The sequence below is a fragment of the Chiloscyllium punctatum genome, chromosome 17, assembly GCF_047496795.1.
Source record: "Chiloscyllium punctatum isolate Juve2018m chromosome 17, sChiPun1.3, whole genome shotgun sequence".
In the NCBI taxonomy this organism is placed as follows: Eukaryota; Metazoa; Chordata; class Chondrichthyes; order Orectolobiformes; family Hemiscylliidae; genus Chiloscyllium; species Chiloscyllium punctatum.
In genome coordinates, this window is record NC_092755.1 from 93,214,354 (window position 1) to 93,233,463 (window position 19,110).

Sequence of the window (19,110 nt, forward strand, 5' to 3'; positions counted from 1 at the left end):
GGTGAGTGTGGGGCTGTGCAGTCTGATGGGGAAGTGTGGGGCCGTGCAGTCTGATGGGGAGTGTGGGGCGGTGCAGTCTGATGGGGAGTGTGGGGTGGTGCAGTCTGATGGGTTCTGTGGGGCTGTGCAGTCTGATGGGGAGTGTGGGGCGGTGCGGTCTGGTGGGGAGTGTGGGGCGGTGCATTCTGATGGGGAGTGTGGGGCGGTGCAGTCTGATGTGGAGTGTGGGGTGGTGCAGTCTGATGGGTTCTGTGGGGCTGTGCAGTCTGATGGGGAGTGTGGGGCGGTGCGGTCTGGCGGGGAGTGTGGGGCGGTGCAGTCTGATGGGTTCTGTGGGGCTGTGCAGTCTGATGGGGAGTGTGGTGCGCTGCAGTCTGATGGGATGTGTGGGGCGGTGCGGTCTGGCGGGGAGTGTGGGGCTGTGCGGTCTGGTGGGGAGTGTGCGGCGGTGCGGTCTGATGGGGGGATGTGGGGCGGTGCAGTCTGATGGGGAGTGGGGGGCGGTGCGGTCTGGCGGGGAGTGTGGGGCTGTGCGGTCTGGTGGGGAGTGTGGGGCGGTGCAGTCTGTTGGGGAGTGTGCGGCGGTGCGGTCTGATGGGGGGATGTGGGGCGGTGCAGTCTGATGGGGAGTGGGGGGCGGTGCGGTCTGGCGGGGAGTGTGGGGCTGTGCGGTCTGGTGGGGAGTGTGGGGCGGTGCAGTCTGATGGGGGGTGTGGGGCGGTGCAGTCTGATGGGATGTGTGGGACGGTGCGGTCTGGCGGGGAGTGTGAGGCTGTGCGGTCTGGTGGGGAGTGTGGGGCAGTGCAGTCTGATGGAGGGTGTGGGGCGGTGCAGTCTGATGGGATGTGTGGGACGGTGCGGTCTGGCGGGGAGTGTGAGGCTCTGCGGTCTGGTGGGGAGTGTGGGGCGGTGCAGTCTGATGGGGAGTGTGGGGCGGTGCAGTCTGATGGGGGAGTGTGGGGCGGTGCAGTCTGATGGGGGGTGTGGGGCGGTGCAGTCTGATGGGGAGTGTGGGGCGGTGCAGTCTGATGGGGAGTGTGGGGCGGTGCAGTCTGATGGGGAGTGTGGGGCGGTGCAGTCTGATGGGGAGTGTGGGGCGGTGCAGTCTGATGGGGAGTGTGGGGCGGTGCAGTCTGATGGGGAGTGTGGGGCGGTGCAGTCTGATGGGGAGTGTGGGGCGGTGCGGTCTGATGGGGAGTGTGGGGTGGTGCGGTCTGATGGGGAGTGTGGGGCGGTGCAGTCTGATGGGGAGTGTGGGGTGGTGCAGTCTGATGGGGAGTGTGGGGCGGTGCAGTCTGATGGGGTGTGGGGGACGGTGCAGTCTGATGGGGAGAGTGGGGCGGTGCAGTCTGATGGGGAGAGTGGGGCGGTGCAGTCTGATGGGGAGTGTGGGCCGGTGCAGTCTGATGGGGGGTGTGGGCCGGTGCAGTCTGATGGGAAATCCTGAGAATTCCCATTCTAATGAGGTGGTGATGTTGTTCAATGAGAATGGTCTGAATCTGAGCAGAATAATGGAAATCTGCTTCTGAATTGGACAGCTTGATGGAACAGGTGTTGCTGGTGGAGTCAGTGCAGCTGGGTATTAATGGCTGATGTTAATCTGAAGATACAAGGCCTAGTTGTACACTGATTCGGTTTTTACACTGGGCCCTTTGGTGGGGGGACAGAAAATCTAAGTATAGCTGTCAAAAATGATATTCTTCAAAACTGCAGCAGCTGGTGCTGTTTGTGTGGAACTCAGTTACCAGAGATTTAATTTACAGTTTGGAGATGAGGGAAGGAGTCATCGAACAAAGAACAAATGTCGTAATCAAAATTGTCAAGTTTAATCTATCGAGTGTTTGCCGAGAAAGTACTGGAAATTAACAGCAGATTAGTCAGAATCTAACTTTTGGGGGCAATTCTCACAGTCGCTCATGTGACAATTATCTTCATCCAATCAGCTTTCATCAGCTTGCACTCATTTGGATCCTGGCGGGTTTTAGCATATTTCCAGTATTTATTATTTGTATTTATATTTAATTTTAAAATGTTGAAATAATAGAATGTTTCTGCTTTAATTTGCGTCACCAGTTATTTAGTTTGAAAATTCATACAAGTTTTTTTTATTGTTGTGTGTATCTCCCTGGGGTCCCATTTCAGTTCCCAGATAAGAGGGTTGTATTGATCCAGTTACAAGGAAGAGGCATGTGTAAGTAGCTTGGAAACAATTACTCTCTTATTTATTTCATTTCTTTCCTTCCCTCGGCCTGAATTTGATGTCTCTCCTGTCAGGAGACAGCAGCCAGGAACCTAATAACCAGAAAATTGTGACAGTAATCCCACATCCAAGATGTCACTGCTGCATTTTACCGGAGTGTCAGTGAGTTGCATTGTCATGCTACTCACTCGGAATCATTAACTTTGCTTTACTCACTGCTTGAAAATAACAAATAACAAGCCCTCAGGATTGGTTTGCCGTGCCTTCACTCCCCCTGAGACCTGGGGTTAAATAAAGTCATACAGCACGTAAACAGACCCTTCAGTCCAACCAGTCCATGCTGAACATAATCCCAAACAAAACTAGTCCCACCTGCCTGCTCCTGGCCCATGTAGCTCCAATCCTGCTCTAATTTACCAGACAGAGTCTCTTACATTATGAGCTTATGCACTTTGGTAGGAAGAATGGAGATGTAGTTTACTTTGGAAATCAGAAGTATAAAGGGACTTGGGAATCCTAGTTCAGAATTCTCTTCAGGATAACATGCAGGTTCAGTTGGCAGTTAGAAAGGCAATTGCAATGTTAGCATTCACTTCAAGAGGTCTAGAATGCAAGTGCAGGGATGTACTGCTGAGGCTGTATAAGGCTGTGGTCAGACCACATTTGGAATAGTGTGAGCAGTTTTGAGCCCCATATTTAAGGAAGGTTATGCTGGTATTGGAGTGGGTCCAGAGGAGATTTATAAGAATGATCCTGGGGATGAAGGGCTTTTCATACGAGGAATGGTTGAGGATTCTGGGTCTGGAGTTGAGAAGGATGAGAGGGAGTCTGATTAAAACTTCAGAATGCTGAGAGGTCTGGAAGGAGTGGACATGGACAAGATGCTTCCACTAGCAGGACAAACAAGGACCCAAGGGCACAGCCTCAGACTGAAGGAGAGACTCTTTCAAACTGAGATGAGGAGGAATTTCTTCAGCCAGAGGGTGGGGAATCAGTGGAACTCATTGCTGCAGTGGGTTGTGTATTTAAGACAGAGATAGATAGCTTCTTGTTTGTTAAGGGGATCAAGGGTTATGGGGAGAAGGCAGGAGAATGAAGTTGAGAAACATATCAGTCATGATTGAACAGTGCAGCAGATTTGACGGGCTGAATGGTGTAATGCTGTTCCAGTATCGTATGGTCTTATGATCCTCCATTAGAGTGGTGCTGGAAAAGCACAGCAGTTCAGGCAGCATCTGAAGAGCAGGGAAATCGACGTTTCGGGCAAAAGCCCTTCATCAGGGAGTAGAGGGCTTTTGCCCGAAACGTCGAATTTCCTGCTCCTCGGATGCTGCCTGAACTGCTGTGTTTTTCCAGCACCACTCTAATCCAGAATGTGGTTTCCAACATCTGCAGTCATGATCCTCTATAAAAGTCCAAAATTAAATGAGTTGAAGGAACTCATCAAATATTGGTCATAATCCTTCATATAATTGTCTATAATTGTTAATAAATCGACAGTCACACTGCAATAATTCACATGGGGCGGGGGGATGGTGGTTGCAGAATCGCAGTCTGAGCACACATTGCCTGAAAATGAATAATCCAAATGTTTGACGCAGTGTGTAACAAAGTAGGCTGCCGCTGAATGAAACTCTGTAAAATAGCAACCGATAATCATGAAGATAAAGAGTCTCGAGACCCACGAGAGCTGCCAGGTGAACACGCTGAGATTTCGTTTCTGCAACCTGGAAATGAATCCAGTTTGTGGGGACCGTGAGCCTGCTCTCCCTCTCTCCGGTGTCTCGAAGGGTTCCAGATGCAGTGTGTTTCAGCAGCCTCTAACAAGTTCCCAGTGAACTCTTACCACTATACAAAACTCCGAATGAGCTCTTAAAATGACAGTCTTATTTGGACTAGCATTAGGAATAGAAACATTGCCAGGGCTGGTGTTACATCATATTTTTTAAAACGATATTTTTGGTGGGATGTGAACACTGCTGGCATGACCCCTCCTTGATTGTTGCCCCTCCCTGATGTTCCTGAAAGGTAGTGAGCCACCTTTTTGTACTGCAGTCCATCAGGTACGGACACACCTACTTTTGGTCCATCGTTGGAGCAGAGAACAGCAAAGGAAGCTAAACACTGCAACTGGCTTTGCCGATGCTAAAAAAAGATGACAAAACTGCAAAAAAGTCTTTTGCTTGCTGGCAATCATGTCTTTCACCTGGATGAGATAATAGACAAATCCATCATCATGGTGAAACAGTTTCAGAATAGGAATATGTTACAGATGGTCCAAGAGCGTTGGAGTGGGTGATTCATTGCACCATTGTTTTGAAAAATGTGATGCGTGTGGCAATGATGCTCCTCGGCCCTATCCCAATAAAACACAAATATTTGTCAAAAGCTGTGCTTGGTGGAAGAAGCAGGCTGGACAGCAGGTCATTTCTGATGAAGGGCTTTTGCCCGAAACGTCGATTTCACTGCTCGTTGGATGCTGCCTGAACTGCTGTGCTCTTCCAGCACCACTAATCCAGTATAACTATTAGTGAGTCCACTTGCAGTCACTAGCTTGCATACGGAGAAGACAGATGAGGATTGAGGAAGGGGAGCAGGTCACTTGCTAAGGCTGTCTGAGTGGAAGTGGCATGTGATGCATGGGATTCAGGGCACATGGTGGCAACAGGAAATTGTAAACTCAGAATGAGCAGTGAGGCTGGTGGTCTTTATTAATATTGCAGCAAACTCCTGTAGTAAAATCATCCCCACACATGATTGAACCAACAAATCTCCATCACCCACATAGATATCCAGAACTTGATCCCCTGTTTCCTTCCGTTTGCTCAGTTTCATTTCCCCCTTCAGTACTGAAGATGGGACCGTCAGTCTGAACTCTGCCACACTTCCTGTTCCAGTGAAATATTTCCAACTTGAATTTGACCTCTGAAAAGATCTTTTGATCTTTCCTTTCCATCTTTCAGTGAGAAAGAGGGAACCTATCCTTGACAGTGCCCTAATATTAAATCAAAACCATGATTGAACTTCTATCATCTCACTATGAGCCTCTAAGTCCAAGGGCTATGCCGGAGCTATTCAGGCTGTTCACTTTCCTTCATTTCGGCTGGCTGCCCTTGAACAAGGAACTAATGAGCATCCGATGAAATTATACAGCTTGTTGTGCCATGGAAAGCAATGAATTATAATAACTTATAACAAGCTCCATGTATTCTAGCCGAGCCAGAACAAACTAATGGTCTGTTGATTTGAATTGCATTGGCATATCCCATAAGGTTTCCAACCCATTAAAGACAAAAAGCCTAATGACTAACCTTGACAATCAAAACATTTTGAAATGATTTTAGTAATTAATTTACCCCTCTTCTTACTTCTCCAGAGGCACTGATTCCTGCTCAGATCCAGGTCTTTGACTGATGACTTTTGTGAACTAAAGGCAGTGAATGCAACAGTGCCACCCTGGTTCTCCCCTAGTGCCCATGCATCGTACTTTTAGCAGGAAGTTAGTGGACGTCAATGGAGGGAAGTAGTTATGTCCCATCTGCTGACTAGCAGAGGCTAGTGGTCTGACATGGGGCAGCTTGATGAAATGGCTCGTTGTCACTTCAGCACAGTGTATTTACCCACTGAGCGATTGGCAGTCTTCTCTTCCTGAGCTTTGTCAATAAACTTTCAATGACTGATTTGGCAACTTGTCAAGCAGTTTTCATGATGATTAGATCACCATCTGTTGTTGCATCCTATGATTCTGTGAACGAGGCATTCAGACGGCAGAATCCGTTAGCAGTGGTTTTCTCACTGTAAAATGATTTTGTGTAAATATAGATGATGAGATAAAATGCTTGTGCAGTGGGAAGTGTAAAATGGGAGTGGGATGTATTCTCCCTCCTCCATTACAGAAAGGCACGATTTTAGCAGCAAGCTTGGGTCACCAATGCAAGCATCATGCTTGGCCGAGGCTGACTGAGAGGAGGAGGCAGTGGTCTAGTGATACTATCACTGGCCTGATAATCCAGCCACCCAGGTAATATTTGGGGATCTGTGTTTAAATCCTACCGAGGCAGATGGTAGAATTTGAATTCAATAAAAATCTGGAATTCAAGAGTCTTATGATAATCATGAGTCAATTGTTTGGAAAACCCCATCTGGTTTGTTAACGTCCTTTAGGGAAGCTAATTGCTATCCTTCCTTAGTCTGGCCTACGTGTGAATCTAGACCCAAACCAGCAATATTGTTGACCCTCAGCTGCTCTGTGACTCATAAACATTGGCGTAGCCAGCAATGCTCTCATCCCGTGAATGAATATTAAGAAAGATTAGTCCTAGGATACTTTAATTCGCAAGTGTCAAATAAACATACTTGGCCAGACTTCCACTCAAGACAGGAACCAAACCCCATAGGCATGACACAGGCAAGTAGAGCAGGAGATTGTGACCTTGGAACCACGGAAACAGCATACGGGTCAGGAAAGTCCTGATGGACATCCAGGTAATGGTGGAGGCGGGTTCACAGTCAGTGGAAAGAGGAAACCCAGTGAAGGGGGAAGCCCAAGGTTTCTCTGTGACACCTCAATCCTCTTATGGGCCTTCTCCCCTGAACAATACCACACCTCAGGAATAGTAATCATGGTCTAATTGAAGTCCCGTTTCAAACTCTTGAATCTCAGTGGACATTTTTTTTGTTGAGGGCAAAATCCCCACACACTGTTTGAATCAAGGTGGTTAAAATATATATATTATATATACATACACACAGATACTGGATGTGGTGAATGCCATATACAAATTTATTAATCCCATCACCCAACCTGTTCTAATTTGGCTTAAATTGGTGCTGTAAAGCTTCAAACCCAAGTAATATTATACAAACTAGTTTGCTGTTTCAACATCACAATAAATGATAGAGTATAAGAATAATTGTCAAACTGCTGAGAGGTCCTATTCTTAATGGAAGTGCTTGATAGTGCAGATGTTAAGCTGTGCAGTACATTGCTTTGCCTGCCTGGAATATGATGTATGGCCGGTGACTTACAGTGCTATTAGTGTTCCAAGTAATTACCCTCTTCATCTTTTAACTGCTAAAATGTCAAGACTTCTTCATTTTGTGCAGCCAAAGTTATCGATGACAGGCTTGCATATTATAAAGAATCGTTGTTCAATCACACATGAACGTTTAGTCATGAAATGACACTTTTTCTTTATTCCTAGCGTTTTTCTGTCATAACAATTTGCCAAAAATACTGGTTAAACTTGAGATTTTTCTTCATAGGAAAATGATTTGAGGTTCTAAGCTGAAATATAAATATAGTTGTTTGCAAAACTTCCAGTAATCTTCTGGTGAAATGATGCGAGTCCAGAGGCCCTTGTCCAATATCTGTTCACTTCAATGATCTTTGAGTCCAGTAGCTATTGTATTCAATTGTATTGAGACCATTATGCTTCAGTTTGGCAATCTTTAGGTATTACAGTTTTTTATTGCACTTGCCTTGAATTCAACATAGGTCAAACGGATTTATTTACATCACTAAGATAGTAAAAGCCACCAATATTTTAAGTTAAGAGAATGTTATGGTACTGTTGGTCAGAACTTACCACATGACCAATATAAGTCTGTAAATATTGTGTGTTGCCGGGCAAACATCAGGTGGGCACAGTTGGTCACACCCTTGCCTCTGCATCTAGAGGTTGTGGGATCAAGTCCCATAATCTAAACTGTGTCTAAATGCAAAAAAAGGAGAATGTCTCCTGTTGTTGGATATTTCATCTTTTTAATGAGACATAAAACTGTGGCCTTGAAAATGAGGAGTGAGTTATTATGCCCTTAAACATTTCTCCCTTAAACCCATATCACTCAAGGAGAACAAACACAGACAATCTGTTGTTTTGGCTATTTCTGGAGCTTTGCTGCAAGATTTTCCCTCAATCCTACTCAGGTAATAAGAGTGACTACATTTCAAAGGAAATTTATTTTAGCTGACATTCTGAGTGTATGATTGGGTGCTATTTAAATACAAACTCTTTTTATTCCTCTTCTCACCGTGTGCTATATGGATTTCTCTGGAGATTTCAGACCTATTAGAGAGATTTACTCCTATTCCTATTTGAGATTAGGAATTGAATGCAACAGAGATTGAGGCCAATCTGAGCATTGTGTGGTGCTGTGTTGGTGCAGAACTGTATTAGGCATTGGCCTTTGGTATTTTCTTTTTAAAAATATGTCCATTGGAACCAAGAAAACCCACTCAGAATGGGCGATGAAGTCTTTTTGTTTCCTATGCCTTTTTTAGAAATCAGATTGGACCATTACTTAAAAGTACATTTACGACAATATGTTCTGGGTTTTTTTTTGTTATTTATAAGCAGAATAAATCAGATAATGTAAAAAGCTCATTCTTTGTCACTAACCCAATATTAGAAGGCTGGGTACATACTGCCTTGATGAGATTGACTGAGAAAAAGTTGTAATGGATTTAAATTATATATAGCATTTAAATTCTTAGGAGCAGGTAATAAGATGAATTAGAAGTTCCAGCAGGAAATGAAATGTTTTGTTTGGATTCTAAGACTGAGCAGGCTGTTTAAGAACTGCAGAAGGAACAAGGCCAAAACAGTGACTGGCCTTTTCTTCCTCGTGTTCTTAGTTTGGTCATCCAACTATCGTTGTAAAGAAAGGTCAAATGGTTTCCAGGTTAGTGTGGTGCTGGAAAAGCACAGCAGGCCAGGCAGCATTCGAGGAGCAGGAAAATTGACTTTTTGGGCAAAGGTCTTTCATCAAGGTGAAGGGCTTTTGCCCGAAATGTCGATTTTCCTGCTCCTCGGATGCTGCCTGACCTGCTGTGCTTTTCCAGCACCACTCTAATCTTGACTCTAATCTCCAGCATCTGCAGTACCCACTTCTGTCTGGTTTCCAGATTAACCTGGTGCTGAAATTACAGTTTTGTATTCTCCACTGTCTGAAATCGTTATGCATTGAGTCCTCCATCAAATTAAAACTTTATAAATGAGAGTTGAAAATGCTGTTGTCATTAAATTGATTTTAAAAATAAAATAATCAAGTAAGCTTTTCTGATATCTCCATCACAGAGTAATACAGCTGCATAAAGGTGAAACGAATGTAAAAGTAATTCTTTTCCAGTTAGGTGTCATGAAACAGAATTGTAAGGGAATGAAGGATTAAATATATGTACGAGTTATGTCCGTGAAATAAGCCTGCTGGATGACAGTACTCTTGTCAAGAATGATCTTGTTTCAGGTCGTCTATTCACATACTGAGGCCAGGCTTAGTTCTGTACCTCCTTCTCCTCCGAGCTTTTGGAGTCAAGGCTTTCTTTCACAAAACTGAACTCCATGCACCCAAAGACGGCTCCATTTTCTCTTAAATGTTTCAAACCAGCTTCACCCTGAAGCTCCTTTCTTTTTCTTCCCTTTAGTTTTCCTAATGCTATAACTTCCACTTCTCACCCTCTTCCATCTTCTCCTTCTTTGTCCTACAAACCTATATTCCTTAACTCTTTGCTTGAATAGTTAAAAAAGTCACATCTCAAAAGGAGAAAAGGTGCTTTGGATACAGAAGAGTTTGAAATCTGTTGCATGAGCCAGAGGTAGGCAGGAAATTTAGTCAAGCCTCATTGATTATTTAATATCCCAGGTCACCTGCTGCAACTCTATTCTATTCACAAAATCAGACACAGGCTCCTCCAGACGCTGGGCAGAGGTGCCCCTGAAGACACTGGGCTCAGTCAAAGTGGTCAAATGAAGCAGATTGTATGTGTTAATTATATCTTTTAAATCAACAACAAAGAGAACTTTCAATTTAAAATCAATGGCCTTCTCAAAACAGAGGCTAGTTTTGATTGGTTGTGCCTACTGATTGGTTGTGCACATTGATTGAATTTGATTGGTCAATGCCTGTCTATGAATAAAGCATATGGAGAGTGTTCTGAGAGGCTGTTGTGTTGCAGTGACCATGTCACTACTTCTAGGCTAGATAGCCTCGGTTCAAATCCCATCCATCCCAGAGGTCTGTCGTAACGTGTTTTTAACAGATTGATTAAAAATATCCATGAGGAGTCTTGTGAAGAAGCATTTAGAAGTGAATTAATCTCAGAATCCACCGTGTTAAGTTTTGGCTAATGGTGTTATATAGTGATGCAATTTGACAAACTTGGTTTCCTTCAGAACTGAACTCCAATATTTCTGCTGTTTTTGTTTTATGCAGATCCTGCTGCCTTTTAGCAGTTGCCAGCCATGACGAACACTGTATTTGGGAACAACACTGACCGCTGGGTCTGTCCAAACGATCGCCAGCTCACTCTCCGATCAAAGTAAGCAAACATAGTCTTTCCTAAAGTTGCTTTTTCAAGCATGTGGAAGCCTTGCAGTATGATAAAAGAGCTTCACTTCCATATCTCCTTCATGCCTGTTTTTCGCATGCTCAGTCATTCTCAGTCGCATTGTATTCTTATTGAAACCCAAAATGTCTATGATCAACCTACTCTAGATGTTCTGCTGCAAGCCTTCATAAGACACCTTCACACAGCACCCCCCAGCCCCCAGTCCCCAGTCTCATGGAGAGTCACCGCCTTTTCACCAATTACATTGGGTTGCACGATCACTGCTTTTCTTCCACTGTTTCAGATTTTTGCTTTGGCACTGAACTTTTAGATAATGACTAAGGAATACTAAGAAAACCTCCAATTCCTTCTGCAGTTGCAGTGAAAATGGTCAAATGAAGCAGGTTGTATTTGTTAACTATATCTTTTAAATCAACATCAAATGTACTCATGCCACCCATGAGCTGTTGAAGACAGAGATACAGTTGTTAAGAATTCTCAGCGGAGTTTTAGCCAGCCCCTGTTCGTCCTGATATTTTCTCAACAGTTGTGACCGTACGGGGACGGTACCCACATGATGAGTAGTTTGGAGACGGGAGAGTTTGAAATCTGTTGCATGAACCAGAGGTAGGCGGAAAATTTAGTCAAGCCTCACTGATATTAAATATCCCAGGTCACCTGCACTCTATTCTATTCACAAAGTCAGACACAGACTCCTCCAGAAGCTGGGCAGAGGTGCCCCTGAAGACACTGGGCTCAGTCTACTGTAGAAACCCTGAGATGTCATTTACAGAATGCACTAGATCTCTGGGGCGCCAAGCAGGAAAAGAGGAAGTTGACTTGTGCCTTTTATTTACTCTATTGCGCTGTGAGTCACAGAGTCATACAGTTTGGTATGCTTTCCTTTATTGGTCAGAGTATTGACTACAGGGGTTGGGAGGTAATGCTGCGACCATACAAAACATTGGTTAGACCATTTTTGGAATATTGCGTGCAATTCTGGTCTCCTTCCTATCAGAAAGATGTTGTGAAACTTGAAAGGGTTCAGAAAAGATTTACAAGGATGTTGCCAGGGTTGACATAGTCCAATTTACCAGCATTTAGCCCAAGTCCCTCGAAAGCCTTCCTATTTAGATACCCTTCTAGGTGATTTTTAAATGCTGTAATTGTACCCACGTCTACCTCTTCCTCTGGCAACTCATTCCATTCATACACCACCATCTCCATGAAAAAGTTACCCCTCAGATCCTTTTAAATCTTTTTCTCCTCACCTTAAACATATGCCCTCTAGTTCTGGACTCCCCACCCTAGGAAAAAAAACCTTGGCTATTTACCCTATCCATGCCCCTCATGATGTTATAAACCTCTATAAGGTCACCCCTCAGCCTCCGACGCTCCAGGGAAAACAGCCCCAGAATATTCAGCCTCTCCCTATTGCTCAAGCCTTCCAGACCCATCAACATCCTTGTAAATCTTTTCTGCACCCCTTCAAGTTTAACAAAATCCTTCCTATAGAAGGGCGACCAGAATTGTACGCAATATTCCAAAAGTGGCTTCACCAATGTACTGTACAGCCGCAATATGACATTCTAACTCCTACAGTCAATATTGTGACCAATGAAGGGAAACCATGCTAAATGCCTTCTTCACCATCCTGTCTACCTACAATTCCACTTTCATGGAATTAATGTACCTGCACCCCTAAGTCTCTTTGTTTAGCAACACTCCCTAGGGCCCTACCATTAATTGTATTAGTCCTGTCCTGGTTTGCTTTTCCAAAATGCAACACCTCACATTTACCCAAAGTAAACTCCATTTGCCACTCCTCACCCATTGGCCATCTGATCAAGGTCCCATTGTACTTTGAGGTAATCTTCTTTACTGCCCACTACGCCACCTATTTTGGTGTCATGTGCAAACTTACTTACCATACCTCCTATATTTACATCCAAGTCATTTATATAAATGACTGAAAGCAGTGGACCCAACACTGATCCTTGTGGCACACAACTGGTCACAGGCGTCCAGACTGAAAAACAACCCTCCACCACCACCCTCTCTCTCTTGCCTTTAAGCCAATTTTATATCCAATTGGCTAGGTCCCCCAGATTCCATGTGATCTAATCTTACTAACTACTCTACCATATGGAGCCTTGTCAAAACACTTTGCTGAAGTCTACAAAGACAACATCTACTATTCTGCCATCATCAATCTTCATTGTCACCTCTTTAAAAAATTCAATCAAGTTAGTGAGACAAGATTCCCCTCGCACAATGCAATGTTGACTATCCCTAATCAGTCCTTGCCTTTCCAAATGCATATAAATCCTGTCCCTCAGAATCCCCTCCAACAACTTACCCACCACCGATATCAGGGTCACTGGTCTATAGTTCCCTGGCTTTTCCTTACCACCTTTCTTAAAAAATGGCACCACATCAGCCATTCTCCAATCTCTGGAAGTGGATGAGCAGCTGAATTTAATTAATTATTCCTGAGCCATTAGGAGCAAGTAAATTCCAGCATCTCTGAGGATTGCCACTGTTGTACGTTAGATATGTTTTTGCTTCCAATTCATAGAAAAATAGATTCAAGTCTGATTCACATCTTTGCTGCACTTGATTCAACTCTGCTTGAATGAAAGTGAGTGCTAAGTCATAAACAGCTCTTTTGGAGATAGAAGCCGAGGAATTGCTGCTATCAGTATTAGCAGATCAACAATTAATGTATTCAAAAAGGCATTTATTTGTTGTCTATTTAAATACAGTGGAAATACATGTATTAGACTGTAATCTTTCACTAATCAGTCCAATTCTGGTGCCAGAGCAAGGTTATAGTCTTCCATTATCTAGCTACTTGTTTGAATATTGTGCAAGATCATCGCCTTTTTGGTGTTCCATTTTACAGAATGTTAGCATGATTATTAATGTGGCCATGCATGCTCAGAGAGCTGTTTTGTATTTACAGTCATACGTACCCTGTAAGAACACTGCATGGTTTCAAATATCATCACATGTGTGGTCAGTGTCGCGTGATCCCATTTAATTTGGATGCTCTGCATTGAGATAAAACAAGTCCTGGATCTGTATTTTCTATTCTGGGGTTGAGTAAAAGTCTGTGAGACTGAAATAAAGAACGCAGCAATTCAGTTACTAATTGGAGGGTTTTCTTTGAATCAAAGCTGCTATCAACTTTATTTTGAACACTAAAAACCATTTTAATTGTTTAACAGACAGTGGGCAGGAGAATTGGAGGCACACACATTTGAAAAAGGTGTTGACATTGACAGAAACAATTGAGGCTGAAGTGGATGAGGCTGGGAAAGGTGATGCTGAAATGCCAAAAAGGATGCCCTCAATATGCAGACAACCCTGTTTCCTGGGATGTGGAATGAGAGCAAAGGTGGAGGACTGCCCTGTACATGTGCCAACCAACTAGGTGGCATGGTGGCTCAGTGGTTAGCACTGCTGCCTCACAGCGCCAAAGACCTGGGTTCGATTCCATCCTCTGGTGACTGTACGTTCTCCCTGTATCCATGTTGGTTTCCTCCGGGTGCTTTGGCATCCTGCCACAGTGCGAAGATGTGCAGGTTAGGCTGATTAACCACGGGAAATGCAGGGATGGGTGGGTCTAGGTGAGGTATTCTTCAGAGGGTCAGTGTGGATTTGATGGGTGAAATGGCCTGTTTCCACACTGTAGAGATTTTAAGTAGGCCTTCCAAAATCCTTATATGAATGCATTGTAGATCTGAGTTAGATTCCACTGGGGTATAGTACAGCTCTCCCTGAGAATACACATTATGAACATAGTGTGGATAAGTCTGTTAACACACTGAGGATTGATGCAATGTTTCTTAGTTTTGCAAAGACAGATTGAATTTCTTTGGACAAACTGCTAGCTTCCAAGTTCAATTTTGGTTCCTTCTTTATAATAAGTTCAAAGTTGGACTGTCAAGTTCAAATGTCAGTTCTCAAATGAAGGCAGTGACTTAAACATCCTGGGCTTTTACTCAACCTGATATCCTGGTAACATTAAAAATTCTGTAGGAAACCTGTCTCTCTTGTGAATTGGAATTTTATTTTAATTTTTCATTTTCTTTCTTTGCTTAATCCTCTGCGTAGTGAGAAGGAACAGTAAGTAATCTTTCTTCTCTCTTGCTCTGTTACTTTTCTTGGCTTTTGAGCATTGTTATTGTATACTGTGCAATGCCATCATGAAGAAATCAAGACAAATGTTAAAAATGAATTAAAGCTGAAGAGAGCTGGTTTCAGGAGTTACATGAAGTAATGAACATGTTGAATGGACAGAGCCGATTGTGTTGTGCTGAGCTACATTGGCTCAGCTTCTACAGGGACAGATTCTATAATGAACATCTTCACTCTGAGTTTGGGGAAAGAGAAAGTTGAGAGAAGTTTTTGATTGTTATCCTGTGGCAAATTACCATGGGTTTCAGGTGAGGGCAGATAGGGCCTGCCTGTGGGCTTAAGTTGCCTGCCAAGTTTAGCTCATCCTTGAGACTGACTCCTTGGATAACACACCTCAGCTAGATCTCGCACCCTCATATGGAAATGGTAGCAAACTGCAAGGTAGAGGAGGAGGCGGGGGTGAGGTTGAAGGGTTTGGAGGAAGTCATCAGAATCCCTTTCAATTGCATGGAATTAATCAAGTCTCTCCAAAGCTTTACTTGAGTAACATAACATTTATTTTCAAGTCAGTTTTTTAGATTTTAAGAAGTCTTCATTCACAGGGTTTCCTACTGGGTCTCCTTTTAAAACTTGGTTCGAAGCTCTGGGGTAATGGTAACATGAAAGAGAGTTTCCTCAGAAAATTCCATCCACGTACTGGAGATCTTCCTGGCATTAGAAGCTTGTATTTATTGACATCCCCTGCACCCTCTTCCCCTTCTTGTCCCTTAAAATGACACAAATCAAAACGCAAACCTTTATGTGATGGTTTCTTGCCAGAGAATTACCTCCTTCTTTCGTGAATATATTTGATTTCAGAACGTGAACCCTCATTTTATTTGTTCTAGTCAATGTCTCACTACAATGAAGGACATGGTTTGTCCAAGTTGGGCTCTTTTACAATCACAAAGAAAGCTACAGAATTCAAGACCCAAAATATACAGTTCTTCAGAAATATTTATTTCCGTAGAAACACAGGAGATGTGATAAGTCTGATGTAAACCAGAATAAATATATTTGTGATTACTTCTTTTAATGTTTATTATGTTGAATTGTTCTCATCATTGGGAATACATGGGTCCGGGGATATTTGATTCTCGAAACTGCTTCAGAAAGCTCATTTTCTGAATAAATCACAGTTTCTGATTTATAAAGATGGGGTTTATGTGCATTGTGAGTGCCTTTACTGTGCAGTTTTACAAAAACCAAAAAAAAAGATTAAGAAGAATGAAATTCCTACAAGTTTGTAAATACCTGTCTCTCAAATATCCACAGCTTTCTGGATTAAACAATAATACGTAGCACTTGTCCATGGCAGAGAGCTCATGGGAAGAGCAGGCAGATTGTTGGATATGTTCATTGTCTTAGTTGCTGATCATATTCTGACTTACCTAAGACTTTTGCTGCTTAACACCAAGAAATCATAACACGATAACACTTCCAATCCAATATACAACTTGCAAAGGAAATAGTCAACGTTCTAGCAGCTTGTGCAGACGGGAGTGAGATTCTAGAGTAGATGAGTTGCTGACCATGACACCATAGTGAAGCAAGCTATTCCACTGAGGGGTGTTAAAGGAATATAGTGGAGGGAGGTCATAGTCATGGTGATAGACACTGTCTTCCACAGTCGAGACAGAATGTCCAGAAAGCTGTTACCAGGTGAGGCCAGCATTCAGGATACCTGCGTAGGGCACATGAGGAAGTTGCAGTAGGAAGGGAAGAATCTAGTTGTGATGGTCCATGTAAATAACAATGAACCAGATAAGACTAGGAAAGAGTTTCTGCATAGAGACAATGTGGAAATAGGCACTAAATTAAAATGCAGAACCTCAATGGTAATAGTCTCCAGATTATTAGCTCCATGCAAAGTAGCAAAGGGCAAAGAAGATTACAGAGATGAACATGTGGCTAAGAGATTGGTATGGGAGAAATCGGTTCTGATTCATGGGACCCTGGCACCAGCACTGGGTAAAATAGGGGCTGTATGGTGACAGCAGATGTTACTTAAACCTTGCTGGAGCCATTGTCTAGTAAATAGTACAACTAGGAATGTAGAGGGAGCTTTAAACAAAATTGAGTTGGAAATGAATCATATGAGGAATGATTAGGTGAATTAAATGGAAATGGTAAGGCAGTAGATCAAGGCAATAAGGCCATAAATAGATAATCAAAGTATGGTGGGGGCAGCAATAATTTCAAAGTTAAGAATGTATTCCCAGAGTTTATAAAAAGCAGTAAAAAAAACTAAATAATTGCAAATTAAGTTTTATGTCTGAATGCTAATAACATTCACAATAAAACAGTTGAATTGTGAGAATAAGAAATTCATATGTTTGGTCTGTTAGCCATTACAGGTGTACAAGGAAAGGTCCTGAATAACAAGGATACATAACATTCAGGCAGGATTGGCAGGAGGGAAAAGGTGATGGGGTAACTCTCTTAACTAAAGAGTACCATAGATAAAGGTGACCTTAGTTTGAAATTTTAAAGATGTAGTATCAGTTTGGATAGAACTAAGAAAAAGCAAGGGGCAAAAAACCTTGAGGTGGTTGCTAATAGGCTACCAAACAGCAGTGATAATGGAAATTGTGGTATAAGTCAGAAAATCAGAGGTGCATGCAGTAATCATGGAAGATTTGAATCTAACAGAGACTGAGTAAACTGAATGTTGTGGAGGACAAATTTGTGGAATATATGCAAGATAAATTTGCTATAGAGAGAGTGCAGTAAACCAAACTAATTCCTGGGATGGAGAGATGGCCTATAATGTAGGATTTAATATTTGGACCTACATTCGCAAGAGTTTTGAAGAATAAGAAGTGATCTCATTCAAACATACAAAATTTGTACAGGGGTTGCCAGTGTGGATATAGGAAGGATGTTTCTCTGGTTGGGTGCTCCAGACTATTGAGGTCTGAGATGAGGAGGGATTTCTTCACTCAGTGAGTGGTGAATCTTCAAATTTTTCTGAGTCTTGAGGAGGGTCAGTCATTGAGTATGTTAAAGACTGAGATTGATTGGTTTTACATATTAAAATCATCAAGAAATGTGGAAATAGCGCAGAAAAATGATATTGAAACAGATCGGCTATGATCTTGGTGAACCAGACTAGGGTTAATCAGAAGTTATTGTTTTTTTCCCAGTTGAATATTGAGGATAAATTTGAGGAGGATGGACGGTGTTTACTGAAATTCCAAATCACCAGGTCTTATGTGGACAATTACATAAAATGTGCAGCTCGGTGATAGATTAACCAGCATATTCACTTTTCCAAAACCCGAAAGATTTGTGGATACTGTAAATCAGAAACAAAAACAGAAATTGCTGGAAAAACTCAGCAGATCTGGCAGCATCTGTGGAGAGAAATCAGAGTTAACATTTTGGGTCATATTACTGTTCCTCAGAACTTGCTGTTCTGCTGGTCGTAATGCTTCTTGATACGTGCTGCCTCCCAACTTCTGTCATCTATTCCTATCAACATAACCTTTTAATTTTTGCCCCAAAGGAGTATATGTGGTGTTCCTTTAAATACACCTATAGTATACCTTCTAGTGAATTTCACCTTCTAACCACTTGCTGGGTATTTATTCTCCATATTAAGGCTATAAGGCTATCATTAAGGCTTATCTTATATTTGTGACACCTAGTTTGGTCTCTTCCACACCGTGCAAACCTTTTTTTTAATCTGAAAGACTTCAGTTGGGTTTCTGTTCAGTCTTGTTTTGGTAAGTCAGTTCTAATGTCGTCCTTGAAATGCTTTATTGAATGTTCTGTTATCTCTCTATATCCTTTTTGTAATGTGGAGACCAGAGCCCCAGTCCTCCCAATGTGTAGGAAATGCAGGTTCCACACCTTTTTAAAATTCTCCGAGAAGGAACTTTCTTTGGCACCTCTGACTGTCAGCTTATATTGATGAGTTGCAGCTTCTTTTTTGGAGTAAGATATAATTTCTCTTTGAATACATTGACTGACCTCATTTGGCAATATGAGTCGCTGCACGTATGGAACTACTAGAGTAAAACAGAATCTAGGGTATGAGAGATAATATGTTTAACTTAAGTTCATGTGTTCTTGAAATTTGCAAAATAATTACCTTGTTAAGACCAAGATAGGTATCAACCTTGACTCAAAGTTATCATTCTCCAAGTCATGGTTCAAGTCTCTCTTGAAAACACTTTAGTGCACTGTTGAGTGAGTACTACATTATAGGAGATGCTATATTTCAAATACAATGTCAAACACATTGGGAGTTGAGGGCTGAAGTAAGATAACCCTTTTCACCATTTAAACAGAAATAGAATAAGTTCTTCTAGTGTCCTGGTCAATAATACCAACACCACCACAAATTATCTGTTCCATTTATCCCACTGCTGTTTGATGGAGCTTGCTGTGTTGG

General features: G+C 42.6%; 1 protein-coding gene across 4 annotated transcripts in view; it reads left to right on the forward strand.

Moving 5' to 3' along the window:
• Positions 1 to 19,110, forward strand: part of LOC140488133 (rabphilin-3A-like) — a 239,796-nt gene that overhangs the window by 103,767 nt on the left and 116,919 nt on the right. For all 4 annotated transcript variants that reach the window (XM_072587941.1, XM_072587944.1, XM_072587942.1 and 1 more), the window contains exon 2: positions 10,415 to 10,520. In XM_072587941.1, the coding sequence (XP_072444042.1) occupies positions 10,444 to 10,520 (77 nt within the window). In that variant the 5' untranslated portion in view covers positions 10,415 to 10,443. The remainder of the gene's footprint in view (positions 1 to 10,414; positions 10,521 to 19,110) is intronic.